Here is a 23228-nt window from a genome sequence, read left to right as displayed (position 1 = left end):
GAGTGAAGTTTCTGTATTTTTTTTTCCTAACTCGCAGCTGAACCAGAACACGAACAGGCAATGTCAACCTGACATCGTGCTGTTTAACCCCTTCAAGGGGACTGTCTGACCTGGAGTTCGTGCAACACACTGGCGAAGAATGTTTTGTTGGTTTACTGGAAATCTGCAATGCGCTGCTTAGGGAGAGAAGTGATGAACTGTGTCTGTCCATGTGGCCTGGGCCAGTTAGGGTGATCAAAAGCAGTGGAGGCCTCTAGTGGTGGGGAAGGGTGGCACTGCTCCTAAAAACGTTCACATGTGGTTTTGTGAGCCAATCAGACCTTTTCATTTTATAATGATCTATTTCTTTTTATGCTATCAGCCACACAACTGGTATTCGTGCACACAAAAGCCTTTTCTTTGCATTGAAACCTATTTTTATCATGGACATTGAAGTCGCTCAGCAGCAAACTTGGGCCTCATTAAGCAACGCCACTAGCTAGGTCACCTTTCCTTCTCTGGAGTGGGGTGAGCCGGAGCTCGGGGGGCTGGGATTAGGATTAGGGGCGGCGGTCTCACCACTCATTAGGGGGCATCCTCCTGTCATAGACGCGCACCGAGCCGTCGCCCAGCCCCGCCACTATCAGGGAGCGCTGGGAGTCACATGACAGGCTGGTCACACAGCTGTCCGCACCAGTCGGGATGTCCTGTGGGAACAGACGCACGCACACACACACACACACACACACACACACACAAAGGTCAGAAGGCAACAGGGTGCCTGCCGGCTCGGATGCTCTCTGTCCCGCTCTCTCTTCTCAACACGCCAGCGCAGTCCCTTCTCAAGGCACGCTGGACTACCTGCCTTCAGGCTGCAAGGTCTGTACAAGCAGCAATGTGCTGCGAGCAGAGATTCGGCTCCCTGCTCTGAAGGGCTCACACTGCGATTACGGGTTTCGCCTGGGACACTCGCCAGCGCTCTCAACTACATACGAGTTGAAGGACAGAACGAAATTTGAATCTGATGGCAGTGACCCAGCGGCCTAATGGCTGAGGCATGATCCTCCGGAGCTGGGTTCGGACGTCACCACGTTTGGGATTGTGGAACAAGTGACCAGCCATGTAGTTAGAGCCAATAACTGGTTTCTTTCAAGAAGGGGATGATCCTGGAATCAATTATCTTCTAACTACCAAACGAACAATATGGCTTGAACAGCCTCCTTTTATTTGTAGCCTTGCTAAAATAAAATATTAATACAGAGCAACATTGTACATACAGTACAAGAGAATGCCCTAAGAATTACAAGACCAGATGATTCAGAGAAACTGGTAAAATATCTAAAACAGTTAATGGAAAAATCTAGAGGAGTATTAGAAGCAAGTGCAACTCTGATATTTCACTGCTACACGGGTGCCCTGCCAGTGGCAGGGCAAAGACTGGGGGCTGATGGTCTCTTCTTTTACCTGGACCTTTGTTTCCCTGTCCGTGTCCCAGATCCGAATAACCCGCACGTCCCCGGAGGTCATCAACAGTCCGGTTTCCTGCTCCCAGTCCACGACCATTCCAGCTCCTGGGGAGAGACAGCCATCACTGCCTGCACGCACAGCACGACCGTGAGCACATGGAGTATGTCAGAGGACGGAGGTGAGGTCACTAAGGTATGGTCATTTCTACTTCTTGGTGGTTAATGATGTCCCATACCCAGCGAAAACTGGCACAAACACAGGGAGAACATGCAAACTGCACTGTACGTGCAGTATGTGCGTCATTCTGTTCTGGGTGCAAGAGAAATGCGCTGGGCCCATTCCAAGCAGGGCATCAATTCCTACTACAAGACTTCAGATATTCTCTTTCATGGAGCGAGAGTCATGCATTTTTCATCTGGCTTAAAACATAAAAGTAGCGCAGAATGCTAAATTAATGATGCTACAGAGAGTCGGTCTTTGGCTCGCGTTCACCAGGAGAGGCTCTTACGAGAGAAAGGCAGTACTTTTCTGTCTTTCTGTCTGCCTCTGAGCCACCAACATCAGCAAGCGGTGAGGGTACAGGTGAGCGAACCTCCCGCTTCGCGAGGAAATGGGGTCTCGGCCGAAGGCTCCTGCTTAAGCGAGGATCTCTCAGGCAAGGTAATTACAGCCCTCAATACACTGAAAAGACATCAGCTCAATCAGGGAAGCACGGAGACTATTCACACGGAATTATTCCCAAACGGGCAGAGAGATGGTGAATGGAACTGCAGTTCCCAGGAAAAGCCGCACTCCTGCCGGGAGGAGGGGAGGCCAGAGTCCTGGCGTCCTCCAAACCACACCCGTCGGCAATCGGACACGCCCCACCCAAGGCAGCTCAACCAATGAGCGCGCTTCTTCAGCCCAGAACCCGCGGGTATGAGATCGGGCTGTCATTGGCCAGCTGCGGCCTGCTTTCCGAGCTCGGACACCTGGGAGAGCTTGGCCTGAGCAGCGGACGGCCCTCCCCTTGCCGGACGCACCGCGAGACTCACACCGGGGGGGGGGAGCCAGATGGCTCTGCGTTGCGGAGGAAGGTCTAAAAGGGTAGGGAGGATGAAAATGAAAACTAACTGGCAATTACAATTTAAAAAATATCTATGGAAAACAAAACAAACAAACAAACCATTAAACACTGGCCCCTGCTGACTCCCAGCCAGCTGTCTGCTATTCCCCCAGAGATGAGGGACACAGAGGCAAACCACAACCTTACATCTGCTCTAAAGCTCCTAGCCCTTAGGGCGACAGGTTAAATCCTGCAACACGCGTGTATTTTTGTTATTAGAAATCCCAAATACAATTTTTTATTTGTATTTCTTTCCAGAAGGAGGAGAGTGGCTTCAGAAGGCACCGAAGGCGCTGCTGTGCTACCCCCTTTATGGCCACAGCTTGTATTCAGGAGGACTGCAGTGCCCAGGAAACGGGGAGTAAGGTAGTCCCTATTTCCGGGTTTAGGAAAGCAAGGATTTAAAATAATGTGGATACCGGCTATGCTGACACCCCACCTCGCGCTAGGTTTGGACGCTTGATGGAAGAAAGAATGTGGAAATAAAAAAAATTGGAATCCAACTACACCGAATGACATTCAATACAACCTGGTTGTGCAGCAGTGCACAGTCATTCCACCAGAGGGGACAATGGGTTTTTTTAAAGTTGGCTTTTACACAGATGATTCGGAGATCCGCTGAGCTCCATTTTGACACAAAGCGTGCATGTGCCTCCCACCCCTGGGATAAAGGACAGGAATCATTACTAACAGCTGGCAGCTCAGGTGTGAGTGATGCTGAGATGCTGCTGGCAGACCCCAGATCCATAAGAGTGAGAGAAGAGCAGCGGATGGCCAGAAAGAGCATGAAACAAGTGCGCCTGACAGGGCATGGCAATCAGCAGGGTTTCCTAAACCCACAGGGAGCATCAGCTGAGCAGTGGGCTGACGCTCAGTAGTCGAGCAGACTAGCTCAGAACCGAGCCAGTGAATGGGTCAGGCTCTCCTATGCAGCGCGGTCCGTGAGGGCAGCACCATGCTGACACTTTAACCTAAAACCATACTTGGTTTCCAAGTGGCAGACATCTCCTACAGCTCCCTACTCCAGCGGATAAAACAGAGGGGGCGGATCATTCACAAAGCAATGTGGCACCGGCTAACAGAGCCATGTTCTGAATGGGAGCAAATGCAGTTCAGAAGCTCTGCAGAGCCCCAGGCAAAGCCTCCCTTTGTTCTGTAGTCATCTGCAGTCTTATTAAAACTAACAACCTTCACACAGACCAAACCCTGCAGCTGCAGAACTCATGCAACATTGCTGGACATCAGTGGGCATCTAAGCTAGCCATAACCAGCTGCAGAGTTCAGCTCAAAGAGCCGGGTCTGGTAACTGGACAGGAGAGGAGCGTCTTGTGGCTTGAGTTTATAGTCACACACACCAGAGACGGAGCCCCCAGCCTGAGGGAGGAGACAGGTTCCAGTCTTAGTCTCCTGGATTTTCTCTCCATTATTATCGCAACAGTTGGCACTGTTTGCCCAGACCCAGGAACAGGAGCTCACAGCACACTTTTTGTATTGCGCTTAGCCAAAATCAATAAAGAAATGATCAGAAGGGTTTTAGACTCGCAGGGCTTTAATGTAACATTTTGAAAGGCGAGAGCTGCTGCTACAGAAAGACAGAACCCGGAAAGGAAAGGGCGAGGTGTACTGTATTTTACAAAACCATGGATCAAAGCTTTAGACGGCTCTGCTGCGGCACAGCCTTCTGATGTTCAATTCTCATTTTTAATCTAACTTTTATTTCTCTCTTTTATTAATGGAAATGCAGATCATGAGGGATTCCCAATTCCAGTCATCAGCTCCTAGGAACATTCCGTCTGAAAGTTTTAAATAGAACGTTAAAGCCGTTCAGTGTCAAATTAACCCAGTTTTTCAGACGCTGGATTAATATGCAAAGGTTGGGAGAAAAGTTTTGCTGTGTTTTTTTTTTAGAGAACCTTAAAATTTAGTGCTTATTTGTAACTGCTGAATAAGGAGAGAAACATAATCCCATCCCAAGACAGGACTGCTGTGGGCCTAAGACGGTCCGTAATAGGTGCATTCTGCCTGCACTTTTTACTGATCCCTATCCATGGCACTGTTTGACAGAGGAGCACGTGACACGTGGCAGATCAATTCAAAAGGCTGATCTGTAAAAACACCTAAGAAACTTTTGAGTCAAAGCCATGAAGAGAAAAGACGAAATACTAACCACCAGATGGGCAAAATCGGTCAAATGGCCTCATCTCTTCATCCCATTTTCATGGTAGTGTTTGCTAAAAAAAGGAATTGCTATCCGTCTCCTCTCTAACAGAAAGCACATAAGAACACTTCTTGAAATAATGAGAAATAATGAGTGGTGCTGTTCTCCTCTATGCAAAAACCCATTGGGAGATTCCAGCGTTTGCAGCCTCCATAAAGTGTCAGGGCAACAGACTGAGGAAAGGCAACATTTTTCTTACTCTGTTCATTTCACAGATCCAAAGCTTCTGAATAAAATTAGGATCGGACAGGAACGAGAACGCAGAAATCGCAAATCGCTGCGGTCCCCAGGTAAAAAGCACCGAAAGCAGCCAAACTGTTTGACAAGTTTCTCACACGCTCGCTGGCACGTCCTCCCTCGGCTGCTCCCAGTGTGAGCTCGAAGACAGCGGCCGTTGGGACGGGGACAAGACTGCGGCGGAAACACTGTGACGCAAGCTAGCCGCTTCAACGCCACGCACTCAAGTAACAGACCCTACCCCCCCCCCACCTCCACCTCCACCTCCACCTCTGTTCAGCCTGAGTCACGGCGCGGCTCCGGCACGCTGCTAACGCACTCCTTTTCTTTGCACATCACAGGAGGTCGTCACTGCTGCGCAGGTTTGCCCTCGTGCGCCAAGGCCCCCCAGGCGCGGCATCGGCGCAGCCGGCTGCCCGCCCGGCAACACCTTCGCTCCCTCCCCGCTCCTGCTCCTTCCTCCAGAACACCCCCCGTCCCCCACGTGGGAGCGACGGAGCTCTCAGCCGAGCCCACGCAGAAATCAATTGCTTACTCGCGTCGCATCTCCGTACGCCTCCCAGATAAAGAGCCGGAGAGGGAAAAAGACGCACCGAAAAAAAAAAATATCAAGAAGAAAAGTGGCGGACCCAAAGGGGAGAAAAGGCAGTGAGAGGAAGGGACAGACCGAGAACAAAGAGATGAAAGAGAAGGGAGACGAGATCACTCCCCCGCTCCTCGGGCTTTGATCCATGGTGCCAGCGAAGCAGGTGAATGTCACCTGGCCACCAATTACACAGAAGCGCAGTCGCTCCAGGAGTCGAGAGCCAGTCGTGGGACTTCCTGCCTCCGCAGCCAGACGACGAAACCTGCTTTGCCTCCCTGCCATCCATTACTGCATGCTTAAGAGTCTTCTGGTATTGTTTAACGGCTTCTAGTAATATATACGGAGAGGCTCTAAAAACGCAGCAGATGAGAACTGGGACCCACAGGGAATGCCTCCCGGTACGTGCACGTCTCGATGTACTCTGCGCCACTCACACACAACGCGCTCTCCCCTCCACGAGCTCAATGAAAAGGCAGGCCATGTCGCCCAGCTTCATCTCACGTTTGTTTTTAAATCTGTTCATCTAGGATTGGCTGGCACTGACTGGGTTGTGTAGGTTTTACTAACACGCGCTGCATGTTCTGGTCAAACAAGCCGTCTTTTCACAAACCAAACTACTTCCGGCAGAGCTCGCACCTCAGGGGCCAGCCTGCAGAGGGACTCGGAGAAGACTGCGCGACGGAAACGCTGCCCAGTCTTCTCGCATTAATAACTAGGCATGTATTCCCTTTCTTGGAACTGCAATGATTGCAGCCTGTGCTCTGATGTCACTGTGTCCCGACTGGACAAGGAGAGCTCTCGGCAGGGTTATTACCGTTAACGAATCTGCTGGAATGCAGACGAAGCTTTTTCCTTTCAGGATGTAATTATATATTTTGAGATTTTTTCTCGAATTCACCTTGTTTCACATCAACAGAACAAAATGGATAATATGAGAACACCCGTCCACGTTTCCACCCAGTTTGACTTCTGGGACATCCAGTGCACGACAGGGGTTAACATGGTGGTGATAAGGAGAGGACACAGTACTCTAAGTGCCCACTGACCCTCTGACAGCAAGGATCACATGAACACTGTCCAGAGAGGAGAGGACACAGTGGTGCTGGGGGAGCTGCCGCAGAGTCTGCCGAAGAAACACTGACGCTTTTTGAGCTGCTGTGTGACCAGTGACCCAGATGTGGTGCTGTCACTGGGTGAGACTGAGCTCCGGGACACCGTCAAGCAAAAGCACTTAGCACTTTACAGATCTGGCATTTAGTGAGGGACAACTTTCTGGGGAATCAAGGGCAAGAAGAAAGAGACATGAATCCATCACCACTCCCGAAGCGCGGACTGCAGAGGGAGACGCACATGCTCTTGCAGACAGCAGTCTGATCCTGTGCTCCATGTCTCAGCGGACATGGCCCCCACAAATGTGGATTGGAGGCAGCTTCTATTGCAAACCACAACTTTTCAGCCCGCCAAGCTCTGAATAAAAACAGATCCTTCCTACATCGCTCTTGGTAATCAACAATTCAGTAAAAAACTCTTACTCTCACTCCCTTTTGATCCAGTTACTCCATATGGGACTGTTGGTCATGTCACCATGTACTCGGTGGTTTCCACAAGTGGGAACTGACAGGACGGGCCGCCACCCCATCGGCACGCAGTCCCACATGGTGCCGGGCCCTGGACTAGTCTTAGGAGCTACCCAGTGATCCAGTCCCATTAATGAACCTGGTGGGAAGACCAATCTGAAAACAACCACAAGTTTAGCAGCCCACCTCTGAACTGGAAAAATAATTTATGGCTATGTCCACTGGATCTTTTTTAAGAAACAGTTTTATCCGGTCCTTACCCTATTTAGATGATCCTCAATTCATACCTATAAAGTATTTGCAGGGCTGTGTGCCTGGGCTTCTCCGGTCCAGTTGGACCTGCTGGCTGTTCTGAACACAAGACCTCACAGCAGTGGCATCACCCTCATGAAACTAGTTTACAGACCCATTTTTATTAAATGCTAACTAGAGCAGGACACCGTCTCCAGTCTGACTTAGAAACAGGCCAGAGCTGGCCTATTTTTCCGACATGCCAGCAAACAACAAGTTTTGAAAAAATAAATTAAATCAAAAGATAAAAATTAACAAACACACCAGAGCATATTAATGAGGTATAGGCTAAACCTGTGTGCACAGAACTGTTTTGTTTAGCTAGAGAGCATGGAGGACATGACATATGTACACACCCAGTCTCCTTTCAAACACACCTATGTTTATCAGCAGCAGGTGACCAGGGGACCCCATCAAACCTGCATCACAATACAGTAAAGCAAAGCTGCCCCCAGAGTTTATAACAACTCAGGTCTCCGGTCTCTAATCTTGCAGATCTGGAGTTCAACTGTAATCAATTAAGGAGGTGATTTGTGCCATTAAGCGATTTAGAGATCATTAGGATCCAAAATGGAAGTACTCTTCACCCCTGAATGCCTGAGTTCTCTCAACTGAACAGATCTCTTGCTTAATTCATCAATACTCTTATCATTGTCAATGATATCAAGAACTATCTGGATTTGTGCTCTGTAGTACCAGGGCTACAGATTCCTGATGTAACTATAACAATTCACCTCACTTTCTCCTTTGCAGAAGGCAGAAGGCAGGTACAGTATACTGTAAGTCTCATTTGGCCACACGAGCCTGGCACAGCAATAGCTGTCTCAGACTTTGTGATGCTACTCTTGGACTTTGCTGCCTTCTATCGCACTCCTGGACCAGAATCGGCATTTCGCATCATCATCATCATCATCATTATTAAAATAGTGATTATTTTGTTTCCAATCAACCCTGCTTCAGGGTACAAAATTCTCTCAAAAGTCCAAATTCAGAGAGAAGGAGGAAAACAAGCTCTGTCCACATGTCAGACCATTTAATCAGAAACTGAATCTAATAACTGAAAACTAATAACTTAATTGAAATTGAAAACTAATAACATATATAAAGAACTCAGCGCAACGTGACCAATGAAATGAAATGCTGGATTCCTGCATGCGATCAAACATCCGCCTCCTCTTCTGCTCACGCACGAGAAAACGCTCACTGCTCTGCTTGATAAGACTTTCACTGAGTGATGCTGATTAAGCCGTAGTGCAATCAGGAGCGCAGTGCTGTGACCCCACAAACTCCTTCTGTAAACCCAGGCACCAATAACAAAAAGGTGAAAGCAGAGACAGCGCCTCTTTGAACCCTGAAAAAAGGAAGTGAGACATCAGAGACGATACCTGATCTGTTCCGGCAGTGAAGCAGGCTTCAGGAACATGGGAGGAAGGGAAAGAGAGGAGGATTATGGGGCAAAGAAGGATTGCCAACAGGGAGATCCTGTTCATGCCAAACTCGGAAGGGCCCAGTTTTTTTCTATTAGTGTTGCTGGAGACAGGCAGAGGGAGGAACAGGCAGGGGGACAGGGCGACAGTAAGAGTGAAAGATGGAACCACTCACCTCCCTGCTTACTCCTGTCAAGATAGATTGAAACCCTTCTGGCCAGACCTGCGAGGGGAGGAGCAGACAGCGGGTTCAGCGGATTAGCGTGGGGCCCAGCGCGGCCGCCAGAGACTCCACTGCCACTGGGCAGCACCTCTGTTAGCGAGAACTGCTCTGAGCAAGGCCTTTCCAGGAGCAGAAAGAGCAGTGCAGCACGAGCTGGCTTCTCCAGGGCCAACCCACACGACTGCACCTATCTACAGCCTCAACCCCTCGAGCCAACCCCAGCCCTAGCCTGGCACTAGCCCTTCCATTGACCTTATCTTCTTTCCAAACCCAGACACCACCACTGGCACAGCTGGCAGAGCTCTGACCTTTGACCCCAACCTTACCCACAGCAAACATTTACAGCGCTGGTCTGCAGTCAACACAGCAGCTGAGCTGAGCTGTCTACCTTCTCCTTCTGGTAACACTGAGGTGTCTGGGGTGTCTAAAATACTGAAACAGCAGAACTCTGTAAATTCAAGGCTGTGGGCCTCAGCAAAAAACAAATCAATGAGAATTAAAAAAGGCTACACCCTACTGCCGCAAGGCTGCACTGCTCTTTCGGAGGAAGAAAAGAAAAAAGCACCAACAAAGGAAAAGCACAGGAGACAAAATAAAGGCTTAACAAAAGGTAAATAATCAGCATGTAGGATCAGACAATGCGCTTGCCACAGAAAACACCAGGCTTGCTGTTAAAGGACAGTCCTCACTCTCGGAGGGGCTGAGTGACAAGGGAGACACAGAGACACCGCAGGGATGCAAGTGGCCTGAACACAACACACCCATTGGGGGTTAGGTGGCAGACTGTGTTAATGCTCCCAAACTCTCAAACACGAGCCGTCAAGGCTGGAGGGGGAGAGGTAGAGCTGGGGGCGCGGGGTTCAACCGGACTCCCAGGGAGCTGCAGGAAGGGTCTGAATCTTTGCACGGGTGTCACCAGTTCTCCAGCCCTGGGATCGTCCCACTGCTGCTGCACTCCCCCCTAACCACCACACGCTTTCAGCCTTTCCCAGCAGCCTGCCACTGGTGGTTCTTCCCTCAGGGGTGGCGCCTCGGACACACTGACCTAGCATTCTGGCTTCCTTTCCAAACACGGTTTCTCACGTGTGAGATGCTGCCGATTTTGGAACGAGAGGGGGCAACTGGATTGGGAGAATAAGCTCATTAAGGCACAGCCCCCTGAGGTGGGCAGAGATCTGTAAAGCAGAGAGCCTGTATTCATTTAGCTTCCTTAGCCCCGTCTTGACGGCTGCCCTAGCCCAACACCATGGGCTCTCTTTATAGCTTCCCTGAAGCCTTAACACAAGACATAGATTATGAACACCATAACTGGGCTTAAGAACTTCAGCCCAACTTGGCGCAGAGGACAGGAGTCTGTGTTGAAAGGCATGCACCAACTATGTGCGAGATAAAAAATACATCCTACACAGCTTAAAACGTGTCAATCCTCGTTTGTGCTGGCTGCCAGCAGAGCCTGACTTTAAGATACTCGTTTGTTACATTATTCAATTTCATGGGGAGCCTGTCGTAACAGCTCCTTCATTTACAAATGCACATTCTTCTTTTGGCTTTAATTACCAGAGTTATTCTCCTAATGACATCCCTCAGATGTCTGTTGTTTTCAATCTGCCTTCCACCTCCTCTTCCCCCAGCTCTCTGTCGCCTGTCACTGTCTGGTTCCAGGCACCCAAGGGAGCAGAGAGAGGGGACTGCGCAGATCTCTGCACCCCGACACCCCAACTCTGCTGTGGGGAGCAGGAGGTGGTGGTGGTGGGGGAGGGGCTTGCTGTAGCTGGGGCACGTGCATCGCTCCATCAGCTTCAGAACCATAGCAGCCATTTTTTCCCCAATTTGTCATGCAGTTTGCTTCTTTAAGTAGTGTCAGCTCTTCTGCTTAACTTTAATGAGACATCTGGCAAGATTTTCTCTCTTCGTTTCTACAATCTAAGTCATCCCCTGAAATATATTAAACATTTCTCTGCTATCGTTTCACGAATGTTTAATGCTAAACAGTTACACGTTAAGCCTTTGCAAATGTTCCCTGCAATCTCAAATTACAGCACACTCCTTGGAAGATCTTGTTACACATTAGAGGACGCAGCTTCAAAGAAGCCCCAAATAAAACAAAAAGAGAAATGAAAGCATCCTCACCAGGACTGACACACCTGTGCAATTTTTGCTCTTCTTTCACTGGTTAAAAAAAGGGACTAAAAAAAGTTATTCAGTTCTCTTCACTTTCAGGCATGGGGAAGATTACATAAACCCTCAGATGTCTAGCAGGCAACTAGGAGGCATTCATAGGTTTAATGCCCAGAATTGGAAATGTATACCAAGAATGCTTGTGAAAAAATAAGCAACTTAAAAGGAGGAGGATTGTGTTTTACTTCAGTTTATTTTCTAAAATGCTCCAACTTGCCTCTTATTTCCACATGTACTATGGGGGGGGGTAACATAATTTTCTGAGGTTGACGATATTGGTTTCCTAGCATCTGAAGAGTCTACCAGAAATCTGAAAGCTTGATTCTGAAGCAGGGATTGAGGTGGTTGGAGAGCAGAACAAGGTGAATAGGACTGGGAAGGATTCCCTACAAGCCAGAGAGAAGGGATGGCGGTTATTGGCTGGGAAGGCAGGGGGCAGGGACAAGGAAATGGCCAGGGTCAGAGATATGCGGGGTGGGGGTGGGGGCTGACCTCGTGTGGTGGGCAGCATGTCGGACAGGCCCTGCCACGCCGTCACCATCTCCGGGTTCCTCTCCAGGTCAGCGAAATTCTTCCAGATCCGGAGGGCCCCATCGTCTGAAGGCAGAGGGAGGGAGTGGGTATGGACAGCGCACTAGGGAGACGACTTCTTTCAGCACCCTACATGCCCACCTGTCCGAGCGCACCTGTAGGCCCCACACTGACCCCACCGGCCCTGCCCCAAGCCCTGCTGACTGCTGAGCTGCTCTGCACCCCGGCTGTGCCATTTTCCAGCTCCAGTGGGCGACTCACCTCTCCGCACTTGTCTTTCATGGGTTCAACACAACTTGCTAATGAGCTCCAGGCACCCCTTGCTCTTGGGAATCATACAGGCCTTGTGCCGTTTCCAAAGAGCAAGAAATCTCTGCTCAAAGGCAGGCTCTGGGGCTGAATCAGGGTCTGATTCACAGGGTGTGCGACGACGCACAGGAAACAGATTGCAGCTGGTACAGCAGAGCAGCACAAAACCCAGAGTCAGAGAGCAGCTGACTTGTGAAGGTAAGATAACTCCTCAACAGGCAGCTTTAGTGGTCAACTGAAGCCTTGTCTATGTTTGCATCTTCACCAAGACAAGGCCTTGCTGTCAATCTCCTCTCCTATGTCTGAAAGCACTCTGTCTGCTCATTCACACTCTTCAGCTCTGGGTGTCTGGCTATTTTAACACTGACTCTGTTCTGTAAATGTCTTTTCCTCCACATAAAAAGACAAATTTCACTTTCACTTCACATATCCATGTAAAACAAAATCCCTTGAATGTCTGCAGAAGTAGATGTTAATAGTAGCGATGCACTGCGGGTGACCTGTTGATACAGCCCTTCGCCACAGGGTGAAAGGTCACTGGGCCATTCTTGGCCTTTCATCTCTCATCTGTGATCTATCAGCTCCACACTCTTCTGCCTCTCTGTGAGTGCTTTACCTGTGGCAGTGAGAAGCAGAGAGCAGTCATGTCCATTCAAGTACTCCACAGCCGTGATGCGTGTGTAGCGAGGATTCCCATTGTAGAAGTAGTCCAGCTTCTCTCCCTTCTCCCAGTCCCAGAAACTGAGGGGAGGGAACCAGAGTGAGCACTGAGGTTTTGGGGAGCTCCACTTGAACACTGCCCCCCACCCCCTGACTGTTCTTCGATTCAAAGACTAAGCTCTCAAGGTTAAAGGCACCTGCTCTAGGTGCTCGTTCGTTTGCCAGTTTGATTAATTAACCAAGCAATTAACCACTTAAAAAGGGGGCATTTTTTATCTTTCTGGGGCATTATAAAAAGGTAAAGCTAGGACACTGACAGCAGGGCAGGAGGGAGGCCAGGCTCCATCTTAGGTGAGCTCTCAATGATGACCTGACCACCGTGTCTTCAGCTGCGGATGTCAGGTTGCCCACGACACCTGCAGGGCTGCGAGAGGGCTGAGAGAGGATCATAGATGCCGAGTATCAGCTTTCCTGGCTGCCTGCTCGCACCTGAGCCGCCCAGGTTATGTCGGGACGGTTGTATACCAGTTTATTGAAACCCCGTTGACAGAATAAGCATACCAGCTTCTGCATCGAAAGTTGAGGCGTGGGAGGAGAAGGAACCTCCCCACAGGAATGAGAACTGCTCTCGCCAAGGCACTGCCCGCAGAGGATGCTGGGAGCGTCCTTCCACCGCCTTAGCGCTTCAAATATCAAATTAAAATCCAGCCGCGAGGCCTTCTGGAATTGTAGCGTCGTGGCTGATCCCGTTAAGCCACAGACTGCCTGGAGCTTCCCAGCATTCCGAGCGCCTTCTAGCCACAATCTAATTGCGTGCGTTAATGCTGGGAACCATTAACGAGGCCTGTATGGATTGCTTGTGCCCCATGTGTTAACTTCGAAGAGAGCTACAGGAAAACTCGACCACCACTGCATCTGAATAACCCGCTGTGGAAGTATTAGAAAAGATACGCGCTCCTGCTCTTGACCACCTGCCCCCGCCCAGCTGTGCAAACCTCTCCCTCTCCTCCCCTCCCTCCCTCACCAGATGCTGTCTTTGTCCGCCACGGCGATGCAGGGGTTGAAGGGGTGGAACTTCACCACAGAGGGCACCCCCGGGTTCCGGTTGATGAAGATCTGGTCATCCAGGCGGGTCACACCTACGAGGCGGTGGAAGAGAGAGAGAGAGAGAGAGAGAGAGAGAGAGAGAGAGAGAGAGAGAGATGCATGCAGTGTGAGGCCCTGAGTACTTCTCTGACAGAACCCAATTCCCGGCACCAACACTGACCCATAACCACCAGCCCGGCAGCGCCCCCCTCCTCAGGAATCGCCTGCTCCAGCTGCAGCCCCTACCACCCGACTGCTGTTCTTTCACTACTGCAGCTGGATACCAGCACGGCTGTCTGCGCGCCTCACCAGCTGGCCTCATTCTGTGCTGCCTAGCCCCATGTCGTTCAGTTACTCACTGCACTCCTGCTTTAACTGTATCTGTAAGTGCAACACAAGGTGTCGGGGGAACTGTAATGTGGACAAATCAGCTACTCATGTCTGGTACCTTACCCACCGCCCTCCAGTAGCGCCAGAAGTGTCAGAAAGTGTAATTTTGAGGGAGAGCTAAGAGTATTAGTAATTGTTGGACATATTTAAATTCAGTTTTTTCTGCAGTTAATTTAGCGCTGTACTCACAGCACATACACAAAAGGCAAATGGGCAGTTTCAGGACTTCACTTAATTTAAAGATGATTAATATCCAGAAATAAAGCAGGGCTCCTTAAATGTAAACTGTATGGAGCTCTGAAGTCACAAGTAACAGGTGATATTCAAAACGTAATGTGGGTCCATGCGGGTTGAACGATCCTCAGATCATCAAAACGTTTTACTGGCCATAATGAAATGCAGTAACCAGGGTAATAACGTCAATACGTCACACTTCAGTGGTCATTCAGTTGCCAGAATCTGACTCACTGCTTTCTCAGGCATTGTGCAAGATCTGCTCTTTTTTTCCTGTGATACAGTTAAAAAAAGGATTAGCAATATCAGATGGACTGTTTCCTTGTTGTCGTGGGTATTGTTTAGTAATCAGAAGCAGATGTGTGGACTAATGCAACCCACACACTGAATAAATATGAACAGAAGTCTCACAGCAGCGGTTTAGACTGAGTAAGTCTGAGGCCAGATAGTCAGTTCTCAAATGTGATAATGCTCTCAGAAAGTGCACTTTTGCACAATGATATGCAAACAATTGCTCTTCCTCCTAAATATACAGTACAAACAGTACAATAGCAAAAGCTGATGTCATTTAGAAACCAGAAGTGTAACTGGAGAAAGAATTGAATTTCTTTGCTGAAGTATTTGAGATTGTAAGTTTTTATTCTCCAAAGATACATGGTTTGGTCAGGTGGTTGTTTTCTGCTTACTCTGATATTTATCATCAGTTAACGTTCCGCATCATTGAGTTTATTCTTAGTCCCTATCTTAAGAGTAGTTTTGAAGCAAACCCTCTCAAAAAACCTGGTTTTAATTCTAATAAAATATTGCCAATCCACTCCCAGGTTAAAGAAAAAAATAATTTCATTTTTGAGAGAGGGTCCCTATGACATTCGGAAAATGAACCAAGTTGAAAAGAAATGTTTCTGAAGGGGGCTAATTTTCCTCAGGTAGCATGTTTTGAAAATGCCCACTGGAGATAATCCATCTTGCATGAAACGGACTTCAACACACAATTCACCAACAGCACGCAGACTAGAAAAGAATCTTTCAAAAGCACAGCACCATCTAGGGACTGCAATCTCTACAGTAAACTCAAACACGCCAAGAGCCACTTCCAGGAAGTACACTGCTGGAATAACCAGCGCTGTGAATAACAGAATATTATTTTCCTTAAGTTTTTCGTGCTCCCTAGTTTGAAAGCCTCTTTCTTTAAAGGATTTTTTTAATCCTTGTTACCTGGGTGGGAGGAGAAGGTACATTTCCTTCACATTCATTAATGGTTTTTCAGTTTGCCTTTCATGAGTCTTTCTTTCATGAAGCCCTGGCTGAGCGGAACGACTCTCCTCATATGAATCCCTGTTTCCCCAGAACCCCTCTTTTAGACCGTGTGAGAGATCGGAGCAGAGCCATTCTGTCTGTGCAGGCTGCTGACTTCACAAAGACTGCTGGGAGGAAAACAGCCTGAGCCTTTTGAATGCAGATGGAGAGCAATGATTCAGGGAGAGCTCACGCTGGGCTCCCAGCACGGTGCCCAGTCAGAGGGGCTTGGGCTTAGTGGGAGGATGCGAGGTGAGGGGGGAGGGGGGGGTTTGGGGGGTGCTCTGCATGATCATCAGCACCCTGGGTTCAGAGACAGCAGCCATCAAAAAGCAGCCTGTAGCATCTCTTCAGCTGCATCTCAAGAGGCCCAGGAGAAAGTTCAGAGCCAAACTCCTTAATCCTGTGCCTCGCCTCTCTTTTCTCCATCCCACCATCTCTCCCTCTCGCCACCTTATCTTTCTCTACAAATAGCCTCATCATCTACGATCTATGGAGGCAGTCTCCTGGAAACTTAAACGTAGGTGGCGTCTTTCTGGCCTAATTGTAAATCATCAGGCTTGGAAAGATTACTTGTCTGAATCTAAGGATATGATAGAATCTGCTAGATCCTATCTGCTAGATCCAAAATTCAGCAGCCAGAATCCTGACCAGGTCTAGTGCAAGTGATCAAATTACTCCTATCCTGGAGTCCTTGCACTGGCTTCCTGTCAAATTTCGTGTTGGCTTGGCACCTTAGTACCTGTCTGAGCTATTATGGCCCTACTCCCCACCTCGCAACCTTCTCTCTTCTAATTCTGGTCTCCTAAATGTCCCCCAAGCCCGTCTACACTCTATGGGTGGAAGGGCCTTCTCCTGTTATGCCCCCAAGCTCTGGAAGTCTCTCCCCAAGGATATCAGAGAGAGTCACCTTCTCTAAACTCCTTCAAATCCAGACCCAAAACCTTCTTCTTTAGAAAAGCCTTTACTTAACTGGTTCCGTTCTTTACCCCTCTGCTCCTACTGTATTTAGTACCACTATCTACAAATTCTCAGCATGTTTATCTTGTGTATTTTTTTTATTGCTGATGTTGCTGTTGTCTTTCTGTAAAGCGCTTTGATAAGCCAGCTTTAAAGGCGCTATATAAAATAAAGTTTATTATTATCACCCCCTCCCACAAACACACACACAGCTCCCCTGTCCCCTTTCAGACACCCCTGGCTTTCATACCCTTTCCCTCCTCTCCTGCCTCACCCTTCTGAGTGATGTGCTGGCTCTGCCTCCTCACGCGGGCATTCCTCAGAAACCTCCACTCCCTCTCCTTCCGGACCTGACTCTCCACGTCGTGCTCCTCTGGGATCTGCGGGCGGAGGAGTAAGAGAGGCCGTGAGCATCTTCTCCCGACACGCTCCCTGCCCTCAGCCCCGACCTCGACACACTCAGTCCGCCCAAAGCCGCCTTCAGGGGGCGCTGCTTGACACAACGAGCGGAGGGAATCCGGGACAAGAGACCGACCAGCCAGTAACCGGGTCTATTTCAACACATGGCAGAACCAGGATGTGCAGTCTCTTGGATCAGTCGGAGGCTCGTGACGTCGTGGCAAGGACACAAAAGTTACTTTACTGCACAGTGGGTGGAGTTCGGCAGATGACATCACTGCTCTGGATGACACTACACCACTCCGTCCACCACCGACTCTTGCGAGTCCTGCAGGTGATGAATAAATTAGCCAAGAAGCCCTCTACCAGCTTCCTTTTCCTCCAGAAGCCCGCGGGACTCGAGAGGGCTGGAGATTCAGTGAACTGTCTCCCATCAGTGTCACACAGTCAGGTTCAGTTTCCTTCCATTTTATTTCTCCTCCATTACAAGGCTTTGGAATATGAAAAGGACCCACAATCACACCAGATCTTAAATCACCTGTAGCAGCTGGCATGCTGTGAAAAAGATACTGCAAGATTTCCCTGAAAATCCACTTGAAAGACCTTCGAGGCCCCTGTGAGGTCTACAACGAAAATGGCTCGTGCACGCTCCCTGCGAGAGAGGGGTAAGGATGTATGTGTTGCCCACACAGGTGGGCTAGGTCACACACATCATGACCGAGATGAGCGCACACAAAATCACAGCGCAGCTCTCTTTCTAGTTTTGCCCGACATCCCTGAATGATGAATTAATTTCATTTACAGCTGGTATGATGATGCATGTTCCAGCGCCTCTCATTAAACACACTCCATGTAACACAATAGATATTAATGATCTGCTCACGTTATCCACCACATTCTCATTAGAGTTCTTGTTTCTTTGCTTAAATAAAGAACTAAGCATTGTTCAAGTTTTCTTTCGGAATACTTCATGGCACCATACGCAGTCAGTGGGTCAGACTTAGCTGCTCCTTATGAGGATGCTGGTCCAGAGCACACAGCCCAGTTTGCAAGCTCAGCTCTTCCATATTTTTCAAGAAAAGTAACTCACAAGACTCTTTTGTTAGAAGCTACTGCCTCATCTAAAGAGAAACAAACCAGTCTGCTTCTTGAGGAGAAAAAAAACACTCCTCTGAACGTGTTCCCTGGCGGGCAGTAATCAATAGACGTTCTCACGGACTCTTCTGTATGTTGTGAAACAGCCATAAAAATCACAGCTTAACTGTAATGAGGATCAAGGCGCAGGGAGTCTGGAAAATGTGCCTGACATTATGCAGGCAAGAGCTGGCTAGTCGCTGGGTCCTTGAGATGAGGGGAGAGATGGGGAAAGAAGGTATATTTGCACATCCTTCCCAAATTACAATCTGCACCACCAAAATATTGTGGGATGGTACCTGTGTCCATGGCACAAAAACCTGCCTCCTGCATGATAATCTGCTACAGAACGGCAATGAAGTACAGAGGCCGATCCTGCCAGATTCTGAGCTGTTTGTGTGTGCTCTTTTTGGTGCTTGTAGCTGTGCTGTATCTTATATTATAAGGTGGCTCATTTTCACATAGCAGAGCTCTGGCTACCATCATGAAGGTTTCCTGTTGGTTCTTTGCAAGGTGAAGGTACAGCAAAGCACAGCAAAACAAGGTTCAAATGACAAGAAATCGCACGTGCAGTTTAAGGGGGAACTGCAGTCACAATTTCTCAGACTGGTTATTAAATCTTGGCAACAAAACAAAATAACTGAAGTTACAGAAAAATGTTTCAAATGTCGGATTAGGCACAAAATCATGAAGTTTGTGAAAGTACTGTAAGTCGCTATGTTGTCGTAAACGGCAGGACTTGCCACGGGTGAGAGGGAGAGTTTGCAAGAATTGTGACGTGATGTGGCCCTTCCTGCTCACTAGTCACTGTGAAGTATTGTACTAATGTACGCGGACTAACGTACTGTGATGTACGAGCAAATAAGTACGGGATGTGCAGCTGATATTTCACTGCAGAAATGTTCCAATGTGATCTGCATGCAGAGTTAACGAGAACGTTCCATTTATTGGCAAAACTGTCTCAAAGTCGAGAGAAATACTTCTATTGGATTAAGAGACGTATTTACAAGTCAGCCCGTTTACAATGTCACAGGGCGGCTTCACCTCACCAGTTTTGTTGCCCCGTTATGAACCGCAGAATATGGCGCCGCGCATACCTGGAAATTTTGTAAATTGGAGGTTTTACAACAAGGCAGCAGCACGGCAGAGCAGTGGGTCAGGGCTTCTCATTCATTTCTGACTTTTATCTACAAATTAGTGGACGTCCGAAAGAGGACTTCAGACATATCGCCCGAGACCGAGGGCACAGGGACTGACAGCAAGGAGCGGACGCCTCTCTGCCGCATAAACAAAATACACCCGTCACAGCACCAGGCTCGGGACCCCGAAGTAAAGCCTCATTAAGCTCAACAACCCTTTTAAGAAGAAGTAATGCTTTTTCGAGAGGCTGTTACACCGCAGACCGAGTCCTGCAGGAGCGGGAGGCGTTATTGCCTTCTGCATTAGCGAGGAGGAAGGCGAGTGTAATAATGCTGGGATTACTGTAATGGACTCTAATGGGCCTTCTCTCACCATCCTTCTCCTCGACTACGCTGCCTTATTAAACACATTTCCAGGCTCTGGCTGCAGCAACTGCCCCTGAATATTAAACACCGCTCCACAGCCGCGTGTTGCTACGTATGTTCTGTTAATCCTTGACCGTGCACGGGCCTGCCCTAGTGCCAGCACAGCACAGGACAGGGGAGGAGGAGGGGGGGGGGGGGGGGGGGCAGAGAGAACAAGAGAGCAGGCTATTGATCGTGTGCGGCTCACGCTTAAAACAAAACAAAATGAATCTTCAAACTGGTCCCTTGACCCATAATTCAGGAATGATCTCAGCATGCAGGGGTGATTGGATGACAGCCGTTTCGGCCTCTGGAATGGCGCGGCCACTCGGTTAACACAATGCCTCTGCCTTTATACTTTCACCGTGCTCTACAGATGAACAATAACATCTGCACACAGCTGCATGCTTTTCATGCGAACCAAGTGAAATTGCAGCACCTCCACAATGCATATCACGGCTTTTCTTCTGCTCTCATTCATCTTTGACATTCAGGAGAGAGGCATACAGAACGACCTACTTTATGAATTCATGATTCATAAACTGTGGAGAAAAAGGAGCATATTTGGACGGAAGCTGATTCCTTAAAGTCGCTTACTGAGAGGACACAAAATGTAGAAAACGGCTACTTATGCATGTTTTGGTTTGCTTCATATCAAGGTTTAAAGGTTTTATTTTCTGCAAGACAGAAGTTTTGACTGATCTTCCTAAACCTCATAAGATGTGTGGTCATTTTATTTAATTATTTATTTTGTTCTTTTTTAATCATGATTAAAGCAAAAAAAAACCACACCTGGAGACAAGTGTTAATGATCTAGCTGTTACTGCGTCATCGCAGCAGTCAGGAAGAGACAGGAGCATCTGAACAGGGCACAGAGCTCCCAGGGCCCAGCCTCACTCAGCCAATCGCGGAGCTCGAAGGACAAGCTCACATCAGAGCCCCATTGGCACCTGGGACAGCTCCCCACAAGGAGGGCAGTGACGTCTGTGCCCTCAGCCCGATTTCAGTACAAGGCCCCGTGATCTGATGCAACACTCCGGCGCAGGAAAGGGTGTCCAATTTCCGAAATCCCCTGTATCATTTCCATTAGGTATAACTGGGACGGCTTTCCAGACTTATCAGTTTCTGGTCCAAGAGTATGCTCCGCTGTTTCCTAACTCCAACCTACCCATAGCTAGTTTTGCAATAATAATAATAATAATAATTGCTTACACTTATATAGTGCTTTTCTGGACACTCCACTCAAAGCACTTTACAGGTAATGGGGATCACCTCCACCACCACCACCACCAATGTGCAGCCCCACCTGGATGATGCACCAGTCTGCTCCCCACACACCAGCTCTCAGTGGGGAGGAGAGCAGAGTGATGAAGCCAGTTCAGAGATGGGGTTATTAGGAGGCCATGATTGGTAAGGGCCAGTGGGAAATTTGGCCAGGACGCCGGGGTTACACCCCTACTGTTTTCGAGAAACGCCCTGGGATTTTTAATGACCACAGAGTGTCAGGACCTCGGTTTTATATCTCATCTGAAGGACGGCGCCTGTTTACAGTATAGTGTCCCCGTCACTATACTGGGGCATTAGGACCCACATGAACTGCAGGGTGAGCGCCCCCTGCTGGCCCCACTAACATCTCTTCCAGCAGCAACCTTAGTGTTTCCCAGGAGTCTCCCCTCCAGGTACTGACCAGGCTCACACCTGCTGAGCTTCAGTGGGCTGCCAGTGGTGAGTTGCAGAGTGATATAGCTGCTGCAATCTCATTCAAGTATGTGTGTGTGTCTGAGGGAGCGGGGTGGGGTGGGGGTCGCACTTATTTTTGTGTATGGGAGTGAGAGAAACTGCTTAGAAGAGGCTGAATAATTAACGCAGAGAAAATCTGGAAAATAAATTCCGATGGGTGTCAAGAGAGACACGAGAGCTCCAATCGCAGACCAGAGCTGCACAGAAAAAGGTCAGGTAGGTATAACTCCTGGACAAGCTGATCTCCAGCTTTGTGCGTCACCAGCCGCCCTCCGGCACGTAGATGTATGTCAGCCGGGGCCTCGGAGGAAGACCTCCAGACCAGGCGCGCTCATCTGGAAGGCATCTTGAGGCGGCAAACAATGACGACCGAGAAAAGCAGAGCAGCCGGTGTCACAGCATCACACACGGACACAAGCCAACTGGCACCCCTTCAGAAAAAGAGCATGGCAGGAACAAGAGGGACTCCAAAAATAAAATCTGTTCTTTTTCCCCCCCAATGTAAGTGAGCTTTTAAAAAACAGTTCACCCATTAGGTGTAATTAACTCAAGGAGGCTATTTATCACAATCCCTGGGATTGTGCTGCTGCCCCTGAGGCTCCTCTGAGAGGTCATGTTAAGATCCAGTCGGATTTACGGGAAAACAAGCAGGACACGGGGAGAGATCATCCCACACTTCTCCGCTGTCGCCGCTGCACCTCACTGGCGGGACGCAGCCAGCCCAAGCCACAAAGAGCAGCCCTTCGGCCCAGGAAGAGCAGGAGGACGCAGCCGGCATGAATTAAAACTCTTTAACAAAGCGATAACACTTCACTCCAACTCGGAGTGCGTCACAGCTGATAATGAAGCGGGGCCGAGCGGTAAATTATTAATGCCTCAGCCTGGTCGTCAATTACAGCGGATGTGCAGACTACAGGGAGCAATGCAAATTTCACATTATGCCACGTTGGGGGGAAAAAAAAAGAATTTTAAAAGCATAGTAAAGGGGCTGTGCTTCATTTGAGAGAGTGAACAGCGGAGAATTATGACTCTCCGTCAGCCTGTAAGGTTTTGACAAAGGAGCTACAGCTGGCTGGAGCCGATAAGGTTTAACCACAGCTGACAGACGGACTTCGGCCCAATTAAGCACCCGCATAGTAGGGATAGTAGGGAAACGCGAAAAGCCATCAGGGTTTTTCAATTATTACTCCTGCCTCTCAGGCACACGTGCACTTCTGCCCTGAGCGCACTGAGGTCTCTGCTGTACCTGCGAAGGCAGCATTTAACAAGAGGACCTTCCGTGTATTTCTTGTCAAAGCACCGCAAGCATGAAAGCCCTTGTACAAGCTGAGACTGCTCACATGCAAGTACAGCGCCGTCAGTTACCCACAGTGCCCTGGGCCCTGGGGATGACGGCTGAAGATCAGTGGCTGGGCCGCCTGCAGGATGACTCTCGAGTTCCGCCTGCCCAGTACACGGGCACAGGGGCCTGCGTTCCTGCGACACAGGGAAGGGCGACGGCTCTGGAGCAGCTGCGCATCCCGCCGAGGCTGCCGGTTCTGTAGCTGGAAGTTTTCGCCGGATGTCTGCTTTTCAATTTTGTACATCTCTGACCCAGGGCAGGAAATGAGATTCCGGCGACGGTGTGTTTCAGCCGCAGGGCTCTAGTTCTGTATAT

The 23228-nt window shown here is 49.1% G+C and overlaps 1 protein-coding gene across 5 annotated transcripts in view; it reads right to left on the bottom strand.

The window, feature by feature from the left end:
• The window catches only part of rptor (regulatory associated protein of MTOR, complex 1), a 142011-nt gene that overhangs the window by 5275 nt on the left and 113508 nt on the right, over positions 1 to 23228 (bottom strand). For 4 of the 5 annotated variants that reach the window (XM_088928407.1, XM_088928404.1, XM_088928405.1 and 1 more), the window contains exons 26-32: positions 17029 to 17134; positions 13813 to 13927; positions 12745 to 12869; positions 11781 to 11885; positions 9063 to 9110; positions 1444 to 1550; positions 559 to 686 (exon numbers count right to left, since the gene is read on the bottom strand). In XM_088928407.1, coding sequence (XP_088784533.1) covers positions 559 to 686; positions 1444 to 1550; positions 9063 to 9110; positions 11781 to 11885; positions 12745 to 12869; positions 13813 to 13927; positions 17029 to 17134 — 734 coding nt within the window. The remainder of the gene's footprint in view (positions 1 to 558; positions 687 to 1443; positions 1551 to 9062; positions 9111 to 11780; positions 11886 to 12744; positions 12870 to 13812; positions 13928 to 17028; positions 17135 to 23228) is intronic. The other variant, XM_088928408.1, reaches the window with a different exon arrangement.

The sequence above is a fragment of the Atractosteus spatula genome, chromosome 11, assembly GCF_055471065.1.
Source record: "Atractosteus spatula isolate fAtrSpa1 chromosome 11, fAtrSpa1.hap1, whole genome shotgun sequence".
Classification (NCBI taxonomy): domain Eukaryota; kingdom Metazoa; phylum Chordata; class Actinopteri; order Semionotiformes; family Lepisosteidae; genus Atractosteus; species Atractosteus spatula.
This window is presented reverse-complemented; position numbering and strand designations above follow the sequence as displayed.